We start from the raw sequence: 19,049 nt of genomic DNA, 5'->3' as shown, positions 1-19,049 counted from the left end.
GACGAGTTCTATGTGGATCAAAGCTACTGCGTTTTGGCTGTGAATGGTATCATTGGAGTCATCGAATCCTTGCAAATTCATTGAATCTACCGAAATGCATCTTATTTAAGTACTCATCCTGTAGACTCGATACTGCTGTATTTCCACATTCATGGTCGGTTAACGGCTATTGAACTATGATAAAGAAGATGGACACATTGAAACGCTCCAAATTCAGAGACAAGTAACCCAGTGGAAATAACCAACTCCAGATGAATCACGTGATTCAGTTCTGATGATATACTCTCCAAACTGGCGGAAACATCCACCAAATCTCGTGGTTGGGGCATGCGCTGGAACTTTCCAATACAGCCCACGCACATATATACATAAAAGTGACATACATGGATCATGTAAATTTTAGTTGAACCTAGATGAATTTTTCACGATGCATAAACTGGGTCCTACGAAGGGATAAATGGAAATTTAGGGGCATTGTTCGATTCCTCTAGATCTGGAGACTCAATATATCTTGGCAGAAACAAAATTCAAGCATTATTCGCCGACTTAGAGTGTGTCGTTAAGACTCTCCATAAACAAGGACGTGCTTATTTTACAATACAATGTTACGATTTTTCAATGCTACTTTACTGTACATAACATCGATCTAAATCTCTTAAACCAAAGCGCTGTCTTGTCACATATATGTGAGATAGTCAACTTGACGCTCATACGATTTGTACGGTGGCGTGTGATTTCACGTGCGATCACGTGGCACACCGATGTGACCGACATATGGAGATCATCATCGTGTCTGACAGTTTGGGCGCAATGTGGCTTGCCCACGTGGTTTTCGGTGAGAAAAAGTGGACAATGCGAGAATTTGAGTTCGGGTAGAGAAAACGTGACTTTTCACGTGACTTGGGTAATAGATATGGGATGATGAACAAGCGGGTTGGCCACGTGATTGGTAATGGAAGGACCACTATGGTGCGGCTGAAGAGATATGTTCTAGATTTAGGTTATTGGTGTGAGTGTGGTGTTACTGATAAGTACGAGTAGACTGAGCCAGTAACTGACATGATTATGGGACTTACGAGACATAGAGACAGAATATAAGTGACCAATTGGAGTAACTAATCGGGCTAACAATCAACATGTTATCTACCGATGTTTCAGTTTTGAGGGTGTTCTCCGGCCGCTAACTTCAGTGCGGTTTTTGTTTGTATTTTTTGTGTCGGGGTTTTTTTTTTTTTTTTTTTTTTTTTTTTTCATTCATAGGAGTTCAGGGATCTCTTGAATACAAGAAATGGTTTTCAATTGGACTGAATAAACGGTTTAAATTGACTGAATAACGGTTAAATTGACTGAATAACGGTTAAATTGAAAGAGAACGGGTGTCTCGACTGACGTGGTATAGCTATAAGTAGTGGCTTGACTTGACGAGGCGACTCGGTAAACGACTCGTCTAGGATATGATCATTTATTTGAAGATGTTGTGCCAGTAATGATATGGACACAAGGACTTTCTCCTTCAAATTGTGTGTAGTACGTTCTACACAAACTTATTGATCCACCCCATTAGATACACCAGTAGTTTCCGCACCTCAAGTCAAACATTCACTGTGCGTATCACACCATGTTTACTCTCAAACACTTCAGACAGCGTCCTCGAATCCGACAGGGTCAGCTTCAGCCAGGTCTTCATATCACCTCCTCTTAGTGTTTCACATTTCATCGTCAAAGCCAGAATCAAGTTTTTTGGTATCAAAAATCGCAGATCTTCAGCCCTGTCAATGTTGATCAGAACATGTCTCTTTAGTTAGCGGCGGTCCGGTTATCACCACTAGTACAACACGTGCATCGTGAATCACTAGGCCGAACTCCCGTACAAATAAGAGAACGATACTCGTAACATATCTCACCCACCAACTAATATTCGTCCACGTGACACCTCCTTCCACTCCACTCCACTCCCTCCGCCGGCGCGTTTCACATTTTGTTATAGATAAACTCTGTCGATCGTATAGGGGTAGATGTGCCGTTGTGTCAGGAGTAGAGTGCGTTTACGAGTATATAATAAAAGGAAAATTCACGCGACGGTTTGGGGATATTGGCGCAGTCAAGACTGACCAGTAGCCCCGAGCACAACTACCAGCCCTAAGAGAAAATGTCAATGTGGACTAGTATGCACCGCCGACAAGAAGTCATCATCCACCCCACCCCCTGTATCTTGTTATTCCACCATATTAGATCATATTTAGACCATATTAGACCATGTTAGTCCACATTAAACGACATATTATGGCTCTCTTTGTCGCAACTTAATCTGGCATTGTGGGGAGTGGTCAAAGGAATGTTACAAGGTACCGGGGATGTACAAGTACAAGTAAGGGCACTTGCGTAATGGGTTCTCCCGCACGTTCTCAGCATTTCCGTCTTTCCCAATTCCAAATCCGCCGACTTTTCACCGCCAAAACAGCGCATTGGTCCAGATCTGGGGCCGGCCGCTTTTAGATCTGCATCACGTGATTAAAGGGGTTGGCTGCTGCTAACAAGATAGTGTTTGCGACTAGGATGCGGGTTGTGTGGCACACTATTACTGTATGTATCTATCGTACCGTACGTACTCGCTCGTACACTGTGAGAGAGCTACTGTACCAACCAAGGATAGGGACGACGGAAGGGTAATTATGTCAGAGGAGAATAGGGGTAGAAAGGCAGTCATAAGTGAGAGGTTATGAACGGAGTTATGAGTGATGGGGGCTGTAGAGGGTCCAGGCACACAGACAGTAACGTCAATCTTCCACACAGACACCTCTTTTTCACCTCGGCACTCTACCTGAACTCGTATCATCCACCGCTACCCTCATACTTACTTACACATCCCAATTTGGAAGCTGGAGGTTTAGGTTCGATCACGAAGGTTGAGTTAAACCCACTAGAGTTGGTAACTCTGGAAACGACGTGACTCCGTGAAATCATCTTCACGCGACAGAGACGGATTTGAACGGAATCGCCCAACTTCGATTTCACAAACGGATTCGGAGAAACGTGAGTGTATTCGGTCAAGGAAATATCATGTGACGGGTCCAGTGACAAGAAAAACGCTGTTTGAGACGCGGTTGAACCAGGTCCTTCGCAAGGGTGGTTGAAGGGTGTGATTTTGGAAGACGCAACAGAAGAGAGAAGAGAGACAGACAGACCATGGGTTTCACAAACAGAAGAATATGTGATACAACGTTACACAAACATTCTCCTTTATGGCATCCCAAAGCCCCTTCCCCCCCTCACCATCGATCATGTCATCATTCTCATCTTGTGTTCACACTTTGATGGGTCACCATGCACCTCGGTTCAAACGCAGACAACCCCACCATCCCCACTAAACGCCTCTCACGCGAGATTCCACACGGTAGTACTCAGTTCTACTAACACAGAAGCATTGTGATTGATTTTGAGTGTGTTTGAATAACTTGCATCGACATTATTCAAGTAAGCGACCCATCACCAATTGCCACGGCAATCTACGATAGACAAAATCCACTTCTACAACGATTTTTTGAGTCAGTTCCAGAAACCATTCCTGTTGGGTTTCGAAGACATCTACGAGAATCTCCACGGCAAGCTGAAGCTAGACAAGCTTGAAGTACGGCAATCCTAACCTTCTACACCGACAGATCCCCGCAACCACACCACAGACAGTCACCATGCTACCCCTGCAACGACAACAAACGGGGACGTCCACGGCTCCCTCGCAACGGCAATCGAAGCGATTCTCCGTCGCGGCAATGTACATGTCCATGGGTGGAGTCGACAAGGACGACGACATCGATGATGCGCTTGCCAAGGCTCAGAAACACCTGAGGTTCCTAAAGGCTGCGATTTCTGAACAGTCCAAGCATAATTTCGTGCTAGAGAAGGACGTGCGGTATCTGGATACCCGAATCGCACTCATCATTCAGAACAAGATGGGTGTGGAGGAGCAGAAAGACATTGCGTCTCGTCTGGACGAACACGAAGCTATCAGCGAAACGAGTTTCCCCGACAGAAAAAAGACGGATCTATACTCGAATCTCTTCTTTCTGCTGCAATCAGAACCCAAACATATTGCATCTCTGTGTACTCTGGTCAGTATGACTGAGATTGATTCTCTTCTGCAAACCGTCATGTTCACCATCTACGGAAACCAGTACGAACAGCGAGAAGAGCACCTGCTGCTATCCATGTTCCAAGCTGTGCTGGCCTACCAATTTGATACCACTCTGGAGTTCTCGTCCTTACTAAGAGCCAACACTCCTGTTTCCAGAATGATGACTACCTACACTAGACGAGGTCCTGGTCAGTCGTACCTGAGAGAAACACTGTCTCATTGCCTCAATGACATCATTTCTAATCCCCAGACTCTCGAAATCAACCCAATGAGAGTGCTCATAGAGACGGACTCTGCTCCAGATATGACGATGGATCAGGCTGCTGAGAACCCCGAGGTCATTGCAATCATTGAGCCACGTCTCAGGACGCTCGAAGCTATCTGTGAGAACGTTCTTTCGACGATCATCAACTCCAAGAGCATCGTTCCTTACGGTATTCGATGGATCTGTAAACAGATTCGAGGTCTGGCACGAAGAAAGTACCCCGATGCTCCCGATGCTTCAGTCTGCTCGCTCATTGGAGCTTTCTTCTTCCTCAGATTCATCAATCCTGCCATTGTCTCTCCTCAGACTTACATGTTGATAGACAAACTGCCCAATGATGCTAACTGTCGAAGAACCCTCACACTGGTGGCCAAGGTTCTTCAGAACATTGCAAACAAACCCACTACTTCAAAGGAGCCCTATATGGCATCGTTGACGCCATTTCTGGAGGTGAACAAGAACAGAGTCAACAAGTTTCTCAACGAGCTGTGTGAGGTGCCCGACTTCTACGAGTCTCTCGAGATGGATCAGTACATTGCGTTATCGAAGAAAGATCTGTCTATTTCCATCACTCTGAACGAAATCTACGGCATGCACGGGTTGCTGGTCAAGTATATTTCAGATACTAAGGATGTTCATCTTCAAAAGGTTATGGGAGATCTTGGAACCTGTCCCGCTCTTGTTCCTCGAGCCCAGAATGCTACCATTGACCTCTCTCTCTTTTCTCAGTGGGAAGCTTCTGTTCTGAACGAGTCTCATTCTGATTCTGGGGCATACAATGGTCTCAGTTTGCTTCCTGACATTTCCAGGTCTGATGTGGTCTTCATGGAGCTCAAAACCATTCTCATTAACATCATTCGAGCCTTCCCCCCCGGTCATCCCATTCTCACACGTCCTCTACGACTCAGAAGCATTGCTGACTTTGCTGCTTCGAGTTCCGTGGATGATTCTGGTGTCATTAAGCGAGGTATTAAGGCGCTGGATTTGCTCGATGAGATGGACAAGGACGAGTACGCAGATGACGACAAATTTGTGCTTGTTTCTGAAATTGAAAACGAACTGAGCCAGCTGGGCTCACTGCAGGATTCTGTGGAGCAGGAGGCCGTTTCTCTGGAGACTGTCTACCGAGTGATCACTGAGCAGAACGAGTACCTTCGAAGCCAGCTAGACACATACAGGTCGTACCTCAACAACGTGCGATCCCACACTGGTTCAAAGAAGGACAGAAAGATTGTGCAGGACGATACTACGACCGCCACGACACCCAATCCTCTTCTGAACCCCGCAGGAAGCACTTCCTCGTACTCCGAGGGACTGGTCAAGAAGTACAACGTCACGCAGTTGATGCGAGATGGTGTCATTCTGACCTGTTCCCTGCCTCTTAACCGGGTTGGCCCCTCTCTGGTGTTTTACATTGCCTCCCCAGCACCGGGAACTTTTGTTCTCGCTCTGGTGATGAAGGGCCGAAGTGATCCCGTGGTGACTGTTGATTTCAAGATTGACGATCTGCTGGAGATTGCGGACCAGGAAGTAGACGAGATTGATCTGCAGTGTCTAGTGTTGAGTGTGAAGAACCTGCAGGTGCTGTTGAAACGGGAGTTCGACAGAAGACGTTAAGTCGTGGGCTTAGCGGGTGGTGTCTGGACACCATATGATAGTGACGACAGTAATAGATTAATGTATAATGACAACAAGTGAGTAATTTGAAGAACCTAATAGTTTCTCAGAATTTCAGTATCGTCATCGTCAACATCAAATCCATCATCTTCATCTTGATGGTTCAATAGTGTCATTGCCACCGACTCCTCATCAGTAGATCTCTGGTCTTGCGACGATGTAATATTGTTTTGTTTAGACACGTTCAAGAGATAAACACCTGCAAATATGATGAGAAAACCTGCTATTAACCAGAATGAATCAACTCGTGAACTTGTATTGAAGCCCTGGAAGAGAATGAACGAAGCTGCTAGAGTGCATGTGGTGAATGTGACGTAATAGAGCGGGTTAACGATGTTAGTGTCAAACTGATCGAGAGCCTTGTTGAAGTAATTCATCTGGGTGACGATGCAGATGGCCACTACCAATAGAAACAGGTATGTCGAGGGGTGTGTGAACTGGTTGTTTCCTTCTAGAGACAGCTTGAGGGCGATTCCAAAGGCCTTGATGCTCATAACAGATATGGAGCCCACAGACGAGCAGATTGAGATGTAGATCATCGGGTTGGTTCTTCCCAGCCGTGGCGCTACTCGGTAGATCATGAAGACTGCAAATATTGCCACCATACACACGTAGACCAGAAACCCCGGTTGAACCGCGTAATTGAGAATCTCGTCCACAGTCTGTACGTCTTTATCGGCTGGTGCATGGAGTACGATCATCAGAGATCCAACCAAGCAAATAGCACAGCCCACAGATCCAAGAAAACCGAGCCTCTCGTTGAGGAAGAAGGACGCCAGAACAGCTCCAATGATCACCGAAAGCGCTCCTAGCGGCGTGACGAGAACGGCAGGGGCAAATGTGTATGCTGCAAAATTGGCAATCTCACCCACAGCCATAGTGATGATACCAGCCCACCATACCGGGGTTCTCAGGTAGGCGTAGGAGTCGCTCGGATCGGAAGAGTGTGCCGAGGAAGCCATCAGTCCTTTTTTGGTGATGATGAAGGAGGTTCCTATCGCCAATGAAGACGACATGGCCAGCGCCAGGCCAATGTACTTGTTTTTGTCGCCCTCCATGTTGCAGCACAGGAACAGTCTAAGTCCGAGCCACTTGCAGACTTCTCCGGTATATATATCTCTCTTAATGGCGCGCTAGCTGGATCAAGCTTAACTTTGAGGAACGAAATGCTGAGAGACCAGTTAGTTAACTGGGGAAAACCAAGAACTCAGCCCCGAGATGAACAGTGAATAGCTTTACAAATGAAAAACCATCAGCAGGACCTGTTAGACAGATACCCAGTTAAATCCCTCGTCAGATCATCATACCACCTCAAATATGCACTCCACTGCAAGGTTTGTTATCACGCATAGTGATATATCTCCACTAGATCCTCGCAGCAGCGGCCAACAAGTGGACGAGTGAGATGGACCCTACAACAACCATTGGCTCACCATAATGGTGTCATAAATACATGTTATTGTCACTATATACCCGAGCACGCCCACTAGTCATGTCCGACAATACCTGCCCATTTGTCGGCAAGCCAGTCGATGGCCTCGTTTGTCTGGCCCTTCAGATAATCAGCCCAGCTCTGCTTCTTTCCTCCCTTCTGACTGCTGGGCTCCTGGCCATTGGTGGGGACACTGCCGTTGGCATGTCCCTCAGTTCTGTACAACTCATCGTAGGTAGAACCCTCCACGACAGAAGTGGAAAAGTCCACACCGGGGTACAGATCACTGTCGTCCTGCCAGTCGTCATTAAGCCGAACCAAGGCCTTAGTCAGAGGCTGAGCATCGTTCTTGGAAGGATACACATGCAGAGTATCGCACAGAATGGAGTACACGTTCACATTGGAGAAAGGCTCAAACTTGAAATCAGGGAAGTAGGGGCCGGATCCCAGGAAGAGAGCACGCATCAAAATGTCCCGGTTGTCATATCCATGTGTGCCATGGGGTTGGTATGAGTTGTCCATTTTGGCGTAATCATCATGAGTAAGAATACTCCAGCCAGTCTTGGGAATAATCCAAACAGGAGCAAGACGGTTCTGGTACCGTCCCCCAGTCTTTCCACCAAAGTTCCATCGAGCAGGAAGGTTCTTTCGAGTGTAAACTTTCCAAGACTCGTTCTCGGGCTCCTGCTTCTTGAGAATGTTAAACAACTCCGACTCAGTCATGTTGTTACCAGGCCGAAGACCAACCAGTGGCCAGCCGTCAAGGTGATCAATCTGACCCACGTCAATGAGATCGTCCAAAAAGATGAGCCGCTCATCAGAGGTAGGGGCCATACCGTGATCCGACAGAACAACCAGGTTGACAACATCAGTGAGGTTTCGGTTGTCAAGAGCCTCTCGGAAAGCTCCCACCAACAAGTCAACCTCATGAATGCCTTGCTCCAATTCAGACCCAGAAATGCCATGAACATGACCAAGAGTATCAACTGTAGGAACATAAGTGAGCATGAGTTCCGGTCTGGTTTGGATAGGTCGATCCAACCACTCCGTAAGTCGATCAAGCTTCTTGTACAAAGCTTCTGTCTGGTTGAAGGGGTCAACAATTAATGGAGCATCCTCAGGAAGCCAGTTGGCTTCACTTCCAGGCCACATGTGGACGGCAGTGGAAACATTCTGGTAGGAAAGTGTCTGCCAGATGGGTTCGCCACCCCAGAACGCAACGTCACGCGACCTACTGGGGTCCGTGTTCACAAACTGCTTGTTCAGATCGGGGTCGAAAAACGTGTTGCCAACAATTCCATGAGAAGAGGGATACAAGCCAGTGATGAGTGTCCAGTGGTTAGGGAACGTCGAAGTGGGGAAAGAAGGCAGCATGTAGGGAGCACCGCTCTCCTTTCGCATGAGATTATCCAGATGAGGAGTGAGCTCTGGCGAAATGTAATGGGGATGGAATCCATCCAAACTGATAACCAGAGTAGTCGGGTGGAAGTCATGGGTTCCATTATTTAGCAGAATTTTTTCACGCGACTTGTACGTGCTTGGTCTGCCCTTGGGACCCGTGTTTCCACCAAAGGTGAGTGTCAGAATGAAGTACACTGCAATGATCAGAAGCGCAAACAACAGCAGGTTGAGCGTCTTCGTATTCTGATGACGCACCTTTCGTCTGGGGCGATTCTCCACGTCAATAGAGATCTGTCCAAAGTCCGAATCGGCGTCGGAGTCTTCATCTGAGGAGTCTGTAGCGAACCGGTTGAAGTTGACCTTGTTGTAACGACCAGAACGTCCTCCAGAAAGTGAGGATCGTCGTCCTCCACCCAGAAGAGAGTATGAAGAAGAGTCTTCGGATGAGTTACCTCCGAATTTGGACTTGCCCTTTTTGATGATACTTTTGAGAGTATTTTTCTTGGGTTTCTTGACCTCCTTGAGAGGAATGGCGTCGGGATAATTCTCGTCAATGTCCTCCTCGGGCCAGTGCACCGTCTTCGGCTGGTCTTGTGACGACGTGAGGTTCTCTCCTGATGCATCTCGTGACTGGTCTCCTCCCTCATAGTCCAGGCCCTGTCCGCCATAGGGACTGGACTCGTCGTATGCAGGTGATTCGTCCGATGCAGCTGGCACTTCTATCTTTACTGACTTTTTCGCCTTCTTCTGGTTCTTGGGCTTGCTCATGCCAAGCTTCTTGCCGTTTCCAAGACCATCGAGAATCTCTGCGTCCAGCTCGTCGGCATCCATATCCATGTTGGAGTCCGAAAGCAACTCCGAATCGGAATAGTCGTCTGCAGGTGTGTCGATGGAATGTCGCATGATTAGGTAGTCGCTTAGAGTCGTGTGTAGTGTGTCACGTGAATGACTAAAGTCACGTGAATGAATGGGATATGAAGAGTGTTATCTTTAAGCCGATCAAGCCGGTGTGTATGTGGTCAGAACAGCTAATGACTCGTTCCGGTTCCACGTGAAGAAAATGGGTTGAATCACGTGCTGTAACTAGTTATACCCGCCACGTGACCTGTAATGTACTTGTGTGTCTTTTGGGTGTATCGTTCTGTTTCGCTTGCTGTTGAATCAATCAAAACAGGTCAAAACTTGACGGAAAGAGATGGGGGAGTCGCTAATATCTTGTCAGTGAGTAGATGAATCACGTATAAGTGCAGAATGTATCGCTCTATAGCACTTTTCGAGTGCGTAAGTGCCGCTTGAGTCACTTTGTGTAGCTTCTTGTGGTGTGTCGTGGCTTAAAACTGCCCTAAAAGATTGGCCGTGGATGACGTGATCAGCTTCGCGGTCAGTGGTTGCGCTGTCGTTAGTTACACGCGATCAGCCCTGTTGTGTAGCTCGTTCAAGGTGCCTGGGAACAGGTGTGTGAATGTCTGGTGAAGGGAAGAAAATCGCCACTAAGGTTAAACTAAGGGGACGCTATAATTGGGAAGAGAGTAAGTCCGTAAACTCCGGTTTTTGCTTGACGGCTAGGAAGTCACGTGATCGAGAATAATATGGGAATATCTTGGTAAATTTGCCACGGCGATTCTTATGACACCTTTTTCAATCGCCTGGAGTGTATATTGACCAAATCAGACTACTGCCTTGCTGTATAGTGCCGTAAATGTCGCAGTTCAAGAATGTATCAGATATCCGTACTGTCACTTTGAGAACGATCCTACAAAGCAACTGAGAACTTGAACCTACTAAACCAAACTTTGGGAGTATCCAGAAAGAATTTGGAGGTGATGAAACCATTGTTGAGCATTCCACAGACATCCTGGTCCCACAACTAACTTTCACTAAATACTTCCAAGCCTCGAAATACTTAAGACTACGGAATGTGGGGAAGCAAGGCTCCAAACAGGCATATATAGGGTATCATTGTGGAGATATTTTCCTGGAGATTCGATTTACATTGTCTGAACGATCTACAGCTTATATAATGGTTGGTACGGAAAAGGTTCAAGATTTTCAAAAAACCGTTCAAGCTGTAACTGCGCGAAAATTCCGGAAAAAACGGTTAAGCGACATATCAGCATGTTCTTCGCGTGGCGTTGCATTGCATGGTATATTTCTTCTTTTCCCAAACAGACCAATGCTGTTGCTATGGCACATCCGGGTTAGTCAGAAGAGGAGTTGCTGAAATGATGGTTATGACACCAAATACAACCGGAACAATCGGATTAGTTTAGACTCGTGTTTATTATCTCACGGGAGTGGTTTGGACTTTGATCACGTGACCCATCGGTCAGTTACCAAGCTCATCCAATTTCCGCGTTTTATAATCATGCCTCTATCATGCATGTCCCTCACAAGTCTCACGCGAGGTGAAGGCCCCCACAAAAAAAAACATAGCCCCGACTGATCACATGACATATCACGTGACTTACATTCTGAAACCATCGGAAAAATATGGATAATGCAGAAGTGCAATGATCACAGGATGGAGGTACAGTACTGCACAAGTATTTTACTCGTACTATAGGATATAGTACTCAGACAAGGATCACGTGATAACATGTGACATTCAGTCTCTCTTTCAACCAAGTCCCTCTTCATCACGTGCCTTGCCTCTGCATGCACGTCTCATGCACAACCTTATCATTTCTGCATCAAATATTACTAGGACTCATACCACAACTAAAATCGACATATATTTTCGACATTGTGATCGTGTCATGATCCGAGGTATTCGCGTAATTAAACGCATACGGCCTGGAGTGTCACGTGATTGCCGGTACCGTCATGTGGCTCCCAATATGTCTATGGCTTTGCCACTGAACTTATCAAATTTTTTGCATACAGGGGGAAAGCGTTCCAAAGCAGTTGAGCTTCCTACTCTGACGACAGTGGAGGATTTCAATCATGTGGTGAACAAGCTTGTTCAGAAGACGAGTGGTGGAAAGAATGCTATCAAGACCAAGACCAAGACGAAGAAGGCTCGTCGCGGGGACGTCAGCACCATGAGTGAGATTTTGAATAACCAAGAATCTACAGTCCAAAACAAAAGTTTCCAGGATTCGTTTATCAGTGATTCTAATCCCTCTGTGGTGGACTCATCATCTCGCCCGGCTGACTCGGCACTTCCAACAGCCCTTCAGCAGTTGCTGAATACAGCTCCTCTTACCTCATCTCAACAACTAGCATCTTCTGACCTGATCGACATTGACTCAGCCTCCCCATCTAAGTTAAGAGATCACGTGGAACACTTTTGCATTACCCAACCACCAGATATCCTTCTGTCATGTCTTCTTCAACTAATCGCATCACAAGCCTATCAAGGAGCTCAGATCACCCTCCATTACCTTATCGAACGAGCGCATACAGAGAAAGACCTGTTTGAGATTCTTCAACAGGCGTGTATTGAGATCTGTGGAGGCAAACAACTGCCATTGTTCAGATATCTAATGAAGCAAAACTCATTGGTGGATACGAGGAAGAACATTTTACCCTTCTTTCTCAGCACGGCGGTGAAGTTAGGCAAGGAACAGGGACACGCAACGTCTGTGGAGGACTTGGTTTCAACGAGCAAGAATGAGGGGGGAGACAAAAACAAAATCCGCAAGCTTGGTCACATGAAGCTGTCTTCGCAACTAAAGGGGTTCTTCTACGACCGTCCAAACGACTTGCTGCATCTTCTGGAAACCAGCCCCGATCTGACCCACTTAGTATCTGCCTACGTGATGATATTCTCCACCTCACTCCTCTCTTCTTCCTACGTCGAAAAGCAACACCATCTGTGGGAGAAGATCTACCTCCATCTATCTCACAACGAACCACTTGAGTGGTACATTAGTCACGAGCGGTTGCTAAGAGGCCTATCTGCCAACTTCTGGGGAAACGTAATTTCCCGAGGAAAGGCTCCTACAATCAAACAATTGCGAACGAAGATCCGGAAACTGCCCCCATCACAAGCCATTTGGATAGAAGCGACTTTGATGACCAACGAACTGGCTCATGCCAATGCTTTAGTCGAAGCTATGTTAAATGAAGGCTTTTCGGCGACCGAGGAGATCGGACAGCATTTGGTGCGACTCTTTACTCGTGATATGGATCCAGCAGACGCGCTAGATGTCATCGATGACTTGCATAAGCAGTACGGCTCCTACATTTCATTACATACGACCTTTTTCAGTCACTGGTGCAGAACAAGGAATTCTCGTGCTATCATGAGCATGATCAAGGTTCTAAAGGCCCGTGATCAAATGACCAGAGAGTTTTACATTCAGGCGTTCCAAAGACTGCTCAAAAATGGAGACTTCAGAGGAGCTCTCTACCTGGCAGAAATAATGGCCCGGGATACGGAGACATCTAATCACATTACTGCTGGCGAGTTTCTGTCTGCAGCTTTGTACCGAGGCCGACTGTCTATTTTCCCCAAGAAAACAACCTCTGATGTCTCCGGCTTGATGACTGAGGGCTTGCGTTATCATCTGCACGTGGAACGGTTTGCTAATTATATCAGCAAGTTCAATGAAACACGTGAAGAGCCTACAACTCGACTGCCCGTTCACGTGACTCTGAGGTACCTGAACGAACTACATAAGCGTGGTCTCTATGCATCTATGGCTTGGTACCAGTACAATCTGGAAATGATGCAAATCTGTGCGCTGACTCAACCGGAGGTAGAGGTGTTTCTGCGGGGGTTGGCGAGACTTTTTTCACGTGATCGATACATCTCTCTAGACTTCGACAAGGAGTTTGCCGATATTGTTCAGCAGAGTGAAGCTATTGTGGAGCGGATCAATGACCGGATTAGCAAGACAGGAAAAGGTCTGGTCGAAGAAGAAGAGTCCGCGTTTGCTTCAGAGATGGAGCCTTTATCTGCGTCCGAACCTCTTATCAAAGAGCCCAACTCTGGTTTTTCTAACGACTCTGGTGTGCTTGAGAGCTCAGATTTCCCTTCAGCCAACCCAGTGCAGCCCCCTTCATACAACCAAGTCTTCTCTTCACCCTATTTTCAATTTGAAACAATCAAGTGGGGTGCCATCAAGAGCCCCAAAGATCCAGGGTCGGGTGTACGCATCCTCAACATGCTTCGGAAAAACTCCAAGTCATATATTCGATCCTATGTTGTCGCTGACGCCATCCAACATGTTGCTACCAAGCTCTACATTTCCACTCCTCCTAGTTACCACAGACTGAGATCTCAAACTAGTTTCAACATGGTCGAGTTTCTGCAGCAATGCGAGCGAGAGTGGAACAAGCCGTTGAAGTGGAAGAAATGACGATGGGACGCATCAGATAGGTATAAAAGCATAGACCTCAGGTAATGTACATAGTAATAATCATTCTAATGAATAGTATAGACGCAAAGAGTGCCTACCTGACCAATTGACAGAGAACTGTAACTTACACGCACACGATTGGATGTTTTTTTTTTTTTTTTTTTTTTTTTTTTTTGTCTATTACTACGTGTTTCATTCGATTGTGTGAGTAACCTGTCTCTGAGACCTGTATCTATGGTCAGTCAATTGGTTCATGTCACAGTCTAGTAATATCGTGGCAACACGAGTGGTAGCCCGTTCGAGAACTTCGGCGACTAGCATGCATGCTTTAAACGTCATCATGCAACAGTCCCTGCCTACTCTCATCATTAACAGTTCCCAGAATCGGGACGGCCATGGTCTTCAGTCGATCCGAATTGAACAGTCGCCACAAATCTTCCTTGGTGATCAATCCAACCAACTTTCCCTTGTCAACCACACAAATGTACCGCAGACCCAGCTTGAAGAACATGTTAGACACTAGCTGGAGAGTAGCTGAAGAAGTGACTGTGGGAGGAGCTTGAACAACCCACTCACGAAGAAGAAGACATGAAGAGTCTTCAGCATCCCGAGATTCAAATACGCACTCTGTCTCACCAGTGAGGTGATCAAACAAAAGAGCTTTATCGATACTGAACTTCAGCTCTGATCGGAAAATGTACCCTTGAAGAATAGTATCTTGGTTTACGATGGGGAAGCCCTGGAAGGTGCAAGATGAAATAGTCGATTGGAGAGAGTCGATTGTGTTGACGTGGTCACTCGAGTTGGTCTGAATAACCACAAGATCATCAATGCTGGTCATAAACTCCTTCACATAGACAACAGGAACAGGTTCGTCGTCCTTGTTGTCGAGATATGGTAAATCCAGCACATGGATCCAGCTTTCGTAGATACCCCTCTTACCTCCAATGGCGTCTCCAACCCATTTACTGACCATTACACCAGCCATAATGGGAAGCACGTAGTTTAGAGCTCCAGTGAGCTCGAAGGTGATGACAACAATACTGATAGTAAGTCTTGTAACACCTCCCAGAGCAGAGGCGGCACCAACAACGGCATACACACCAGGAGTGACACATGTACCTTCAGCCGGACAGCTGGCAAAGAGGAAAAAGTCGCGATTTGTTTCATGCCATGTAGCCATGAGAATACCGACTGCACGACCAAAGAGAGCCCCAATACACATACTGGGGATGATGATTCCAGCAGGTAGCGCCACTCCAAAAGAATAAGAAGCAAGAAGGAAGCCTAGGCCACAAGCTGACAGTAGAAGCGCCACCGACTGAGACCAGTTGTCAAGGTTACAAAGAGCTTCTGGAGTAGAAGCGTTGCATTCCTGGAAGAGATAGGACAGAAGAACAGAGGGCTGGAGTCGCATGTAGACATTGGGGTAGTTGATGAGACCTGTGATGAGAGCCAGAATGGCAACTTCCAGAATGGGAAAGTTTTTGATGAAGGTGGTCTTGCGCATTTTAGCATATTTGAGGTTAAGCTTGATGAAGTAAGCTCCGTAGAGACCTCCAAAAATACCCAGAATGGCGAAGGGCACAAGCTCGAATCGGTGCCAGAGCCGATCGTACTCGACTTGGAACAGCACAAGCTTACCTGTTCTAAAAGGGTTCACGAACTGCAGAGTCACAGCGGCAATCATTGCGCACACAAAACTGTGCCACATGGTCTTGTCAGGGAAGTAGTACGATACTTGCTCTAGGGAGAAGAGAACACCTCCAATGGGAGATCCGAAAGCAACAGAAATACCCGCTGCGGCCGCTGCTGAGAGAATCTCACGCTTCTGGGCCTCGTTGTGCTCACGTGACGTGTATCTAATGAGCAGGTTCGCACAACAGCAGGCCACGTGTACCAAGGGACCCTCTTTTCCAACCCAAACACCAGATCCAACAGCTAGCCCCAGTCCGAGAGACTTGATTAGTAAAGTCCACTTGCCCATGAAGCCCTTGATAATGTACCCTGCCAGAATTGTCTTGATTTCCGAAATACCAGACAGCTTTGAGTGTGGAGAGTATGTGATGACCAACACAGACGCAGAAGTTGCACAAATGACACAGATGAAAGTGTACATCATGTACCGCAGAAAATACGACGAGCTCCACTCAATCCAACCGGGGCAAGGGTCGTTTGTTGCAATACCAGAACAGCAGGAGTCACGTGACAAGTAGAAAGCGTTCTGGCAATAGCCCAATCTTACATCCGCGATCCAATGACTAGTGATGTCGATGCACGCAGCAATCAAACCAACCGCAATACCTGTACCAATCAAGATAATCCATCGGCGACTAGTGTTGACTAATCGTAGCGCCTGGCCTCGAACTCCAGGTGTATCCCAGGCTATTCTTCGCTGCTGACGTTCTTTTGCAAACTCGTGCATCCAATCAATAGTAGTTTTGTCATCGTAGAAGATGTTGTGGTTGTATGTGAATTCAGAGTCGTCTGTAAGAGCAGCAGAGGCAAGGGCTTGTGCTCTGTTGATTGTGTCTGTGAATGGCCTGAAGACGTTTCTGGGTGAAGATGGGGGTTCGGGTTCTGTGATCTGAGGATTGCTGTTTTCTGATATCAGAGAATCAAACGAGTCACGCGGAGTGGTGACCATTGTAGAAGAAATTAATGGGAGGAACGTGCGTTCTGCAGAAGATGTGTCTCGTGATATATCACGTATGTACTTGTACTGATATAGATCAGAGCTGGGTTAGTCGCAATAGAAGAATGGCTTCAGGAACATTCATATGCGAAGAAAAATTGACGCGATAACGTAAACAAACTGCTTGGCCAAATGTAGAGGTTTCAAACATGAACAAAACCCAGAAATATCACACATCGCTCAAAAATGAAGTTATTGAAAAACTTCAAAAAGTAACATCATCTCCACAAGCTCCCAAATTGAATGATATTAGCCATAACCAGTCATCTCTTTCTAGACAGTGGTAATCCGTCTAGACATATTGTAGGGTGGAGAGTCTCTCCATTATCTTGCCGTCACTCACAATGTAGTTTTAGTAGGTCACGTGATCCAATCTTTCGGAATGTGCCCCCAAAAGTTGCTGTTTTATCGAAAGACCTCTTTTTGTTGTCACCTGGTCATGTACCCTCGCAATGGTGACACTGGGTACTGTAGATTCGTGTAATTTGCGAGTCGAAAGCCGCAGGAGTTAGGGTTGTCGCCGTGTGGATATGATGTCAGTAATACGGTCACGTGATACCTTTTCCCCGTTCCGTTTGTGTCGCTCCAATTGCAACGTCTCTTGTTACAATAACTGGTGAACTGAGGAGGAGGGTGCAGATAGATGTGAACTTTATCAACGCTTAGTCAGCGAGCAATACCGGGCGCATGAGGTAAATACTGGAGAGGACGGGGGGTGGCGGGCTCAGGTGGATCACGTGACCCCTTTTATGCATCGGGCCCAACGTTTGTCTTGTTTGTTGTTCGTATTGACCGACTTTGGGCGTCTATACTAAAGTTATCAGATGTAAGTGCAACGTGTAAGGCTGAGATTTGGACGGTTGTATTCCATGGTGATATTAGGCGTTTTGTACAATTCTTGGTTGGAAATGAGAGTTCTAGAGTGTTTATGTGATTTCTCGAGTGTTTTATAACGGCTTTTGGGTGTTTAATATGATTGTACCCTCGACAATGGAGTACTCTCGTGGGGTTCTTGTATACTCAACTAAAGGTTGTTATATTATAACAAACACTACGGCTGAGTTCAACTACAATATAGCTTCAAGGTCACTCTATCGTAGTTGTCTCTCAGCCGACCTTCGAATGGCATAAGACCCTTGGAAAAACCTTCCAAAGGCCTTTGAAAAACCCTCCAACGACATTTTACCAACCTCGGATCGTCTTTGAAGTTATTTCCCACGTTCGGATAATCATCGCGTACTTCCATTGGCTGTTTCACCTGTTGGGCTGTGCCCTCTTCAGCAGTTATTATGTCGTATTTCAACCCCAACCCAGAACTGTAGTCGTCCCAACCCAACCCAAGTCCGCGCCAACCTTGTTTGCACCAACATCGTTGTTACTGTACATCGTGGCGAGTGGTTGTGAGAAGTGCTCGCGATGGAGTACGATGGAGTGTGTTTTCATTCATCAAAATGAGTCGAAATGCCGATAGTTGGAAAATACGTGATTTTGCAGTCTCATTTGGGTTTCGAAAATTGCTCCTAATCAACTAAACCACCTCCAAGTGGCACCAACATCTCGTCATAAAGTTTCACTTTGGCAGCAACGGAACGTGTGGACTGGGCTGAATGAGGGGCAAGCCAGTATATATACAGGACCATCTTGTTGAACATGACAGAGGCAGGGTTTAGACCCGGTTGTTAATGGGTTTGCTCGCCGGCAACCGCCTACTATTTATACCGCTTCCCTCGCACGTCTTTTTCCGCTTTTCATTTCCTAACTACCTAATAATCATCATAGCTCGTCGCCGTCAATTATTAATCCAGGCCGGTATCCGTAAATCAATCATCACGATGGTTTTCGAATAATGCAGCGAAAACGTTTGAGGGTTGCACCCAACGCGTGGAAATAACGTGAGCTAAAAACTAACCCGGTCGGCTGTCAAGGGGTTGGCTAATGTGGGCCTACTTGCGCCGAAAGTGGCACCAACAGCTTCCTTGCGACGAGCCGAGCACATTGACGGCACCCCCGTCTCCATATATCAAGTATCGAGAGAGTTAGACGTCTTCCGTCCTGAGCTCGACATTGCGGTGATGACCAGGTACTTGTAGGGCGGAAGAGCCACCGCAAAGTTGAATTGTAGCAAGAAAAAGTAAAACGGT

General features: G+C 46.6%; 6 protein-coding genes across 6 annotated transcripts; 3 read left to right on the top strand and 3 right to left on the bottom strand.

The window, feature by feature from the left end:
* Positions 1–1,618: 1,618 nt before the first annotated feature.
* On the top strand, positions 1,619–3,643 carry YALI1_E11217g (uncharacterized protein; the record flags this gene model as incomplete). The annotated part of the gene is made up of 4 exons (XM_068282941.1): positions 1,619–1,679; positions 2,978–3,033; positions 3,420–3,426; positions 3,516–3,643. 4 exons carry the CDS (start codon positions 1,619–1,621, stop codon positions 3,641–3,643), a joined length of 252 nt encoding a protein of 83 aa, XP_068139042.1.
* A 46-nt stretch (positions 3,644–3,689) lies between these two features.
* Positions 3,690–6,014, top strand: YALI1_E11215g (uncharacterized protein; the record flags this gene model as incomplete). The annotated part of the gene is made up of 1 exon (XM_002143032.3): positions 3,690–6,014. The coding sequence occupies one exon, from the start codon at positions 3,690–3,692 to the stop codon at positions 6,012–6,014; it is 2,325 nt and encodes a 774-aa protein (XP_002143068.3).
* Positions 6,015–6,109: 95 nt separating this feature from the next.
* YALI1_E11181g (uncharacterized protein) lies at positions 6,110–7,132 on the bottom strand (the record flags this gene model as incomplete). The annotated part of the gene is made up of 1 exon (XM_503719.2): positions 6,110–7,132. The coding sequence occupies one exon, from the start codon at positions 7,130–7,132 to the stop codon at positions 6,110–6,112; it is 1,023 nt and encodes a 340-aa protein (XP_503719.2).
* A 428-nt stretch (positions 7,133–7,560) lies between these two features.
* On the bottom strand, positions 7,561–9,810 carry YALI1_E11154g (uncharacterized protein; the record flags this gene model as incomplete). The annotated part of the gene is made up of 1 exon (XM_503718.2): positions 7,561–9,810. One exon carries the CDS (start codon positions 9,808–9,810, stop codon positions 7,561–7,563), a length of 2,250 nt encoding a protein of 749 aa, XP_503718.1.
* A 1,763-nt stretch (positions 9,811–11,573) lies between these two features.
* On the top strand, positions 11,574–14,213 carry YALI1_E11136g (uncharacterized protein; the record flags this gene model as incomplete). The annotated part of the gene is made up of 1 exon (XM_503717.3): positions 11,574–14,213. One exon carries the CDS (start codon positions 11,574–11,576, stop codon positions 14,211–14,213), a length of 2,640 nt encoding a protein of 879 aa, XP_503717.3.
* A 328-nt stretch (positions 14,214–14,541) lies between these two features.
* YALI1_E11083g (uncharacterized protein) lies at positions 14,542–16,860 on the bottom strand (the record flags this gene model as incomplete). Its single annotated transcript, XM_503716.3, has 1 exon — positions 14,542–16,860. The coding sequence occupies one exon, from the start codon at positions 16,858–16,860 to the stop codon at positions 14,542–14,544; it is 2,319 nt and encodes a 772-aa protein (XP_503716.3).
* Between the last annotated feature and the right edge of the window lie 2,189 nt (positions 16,861–19,049).

Source organism: Yarrowia lipolytica, chromosome 1E (assembly GCF_001761485.1).
Source record: "Yarrowia lipolytica chromosome 1E, complete sequence".
In the NCBI taxonomy this organism is placed as follows: domain Eukaryota; kingdom Fungi; phylum Ascomycota; class Dipodascomycetes; order Dipodascales; genus Yarrowia; species Yarrowia lipolytica.
The sequence above is the reverse complement of the archived record's forward strand: the minus strand, read 5'-3'. Positions and strand labels throughout refer to the sequence as shown.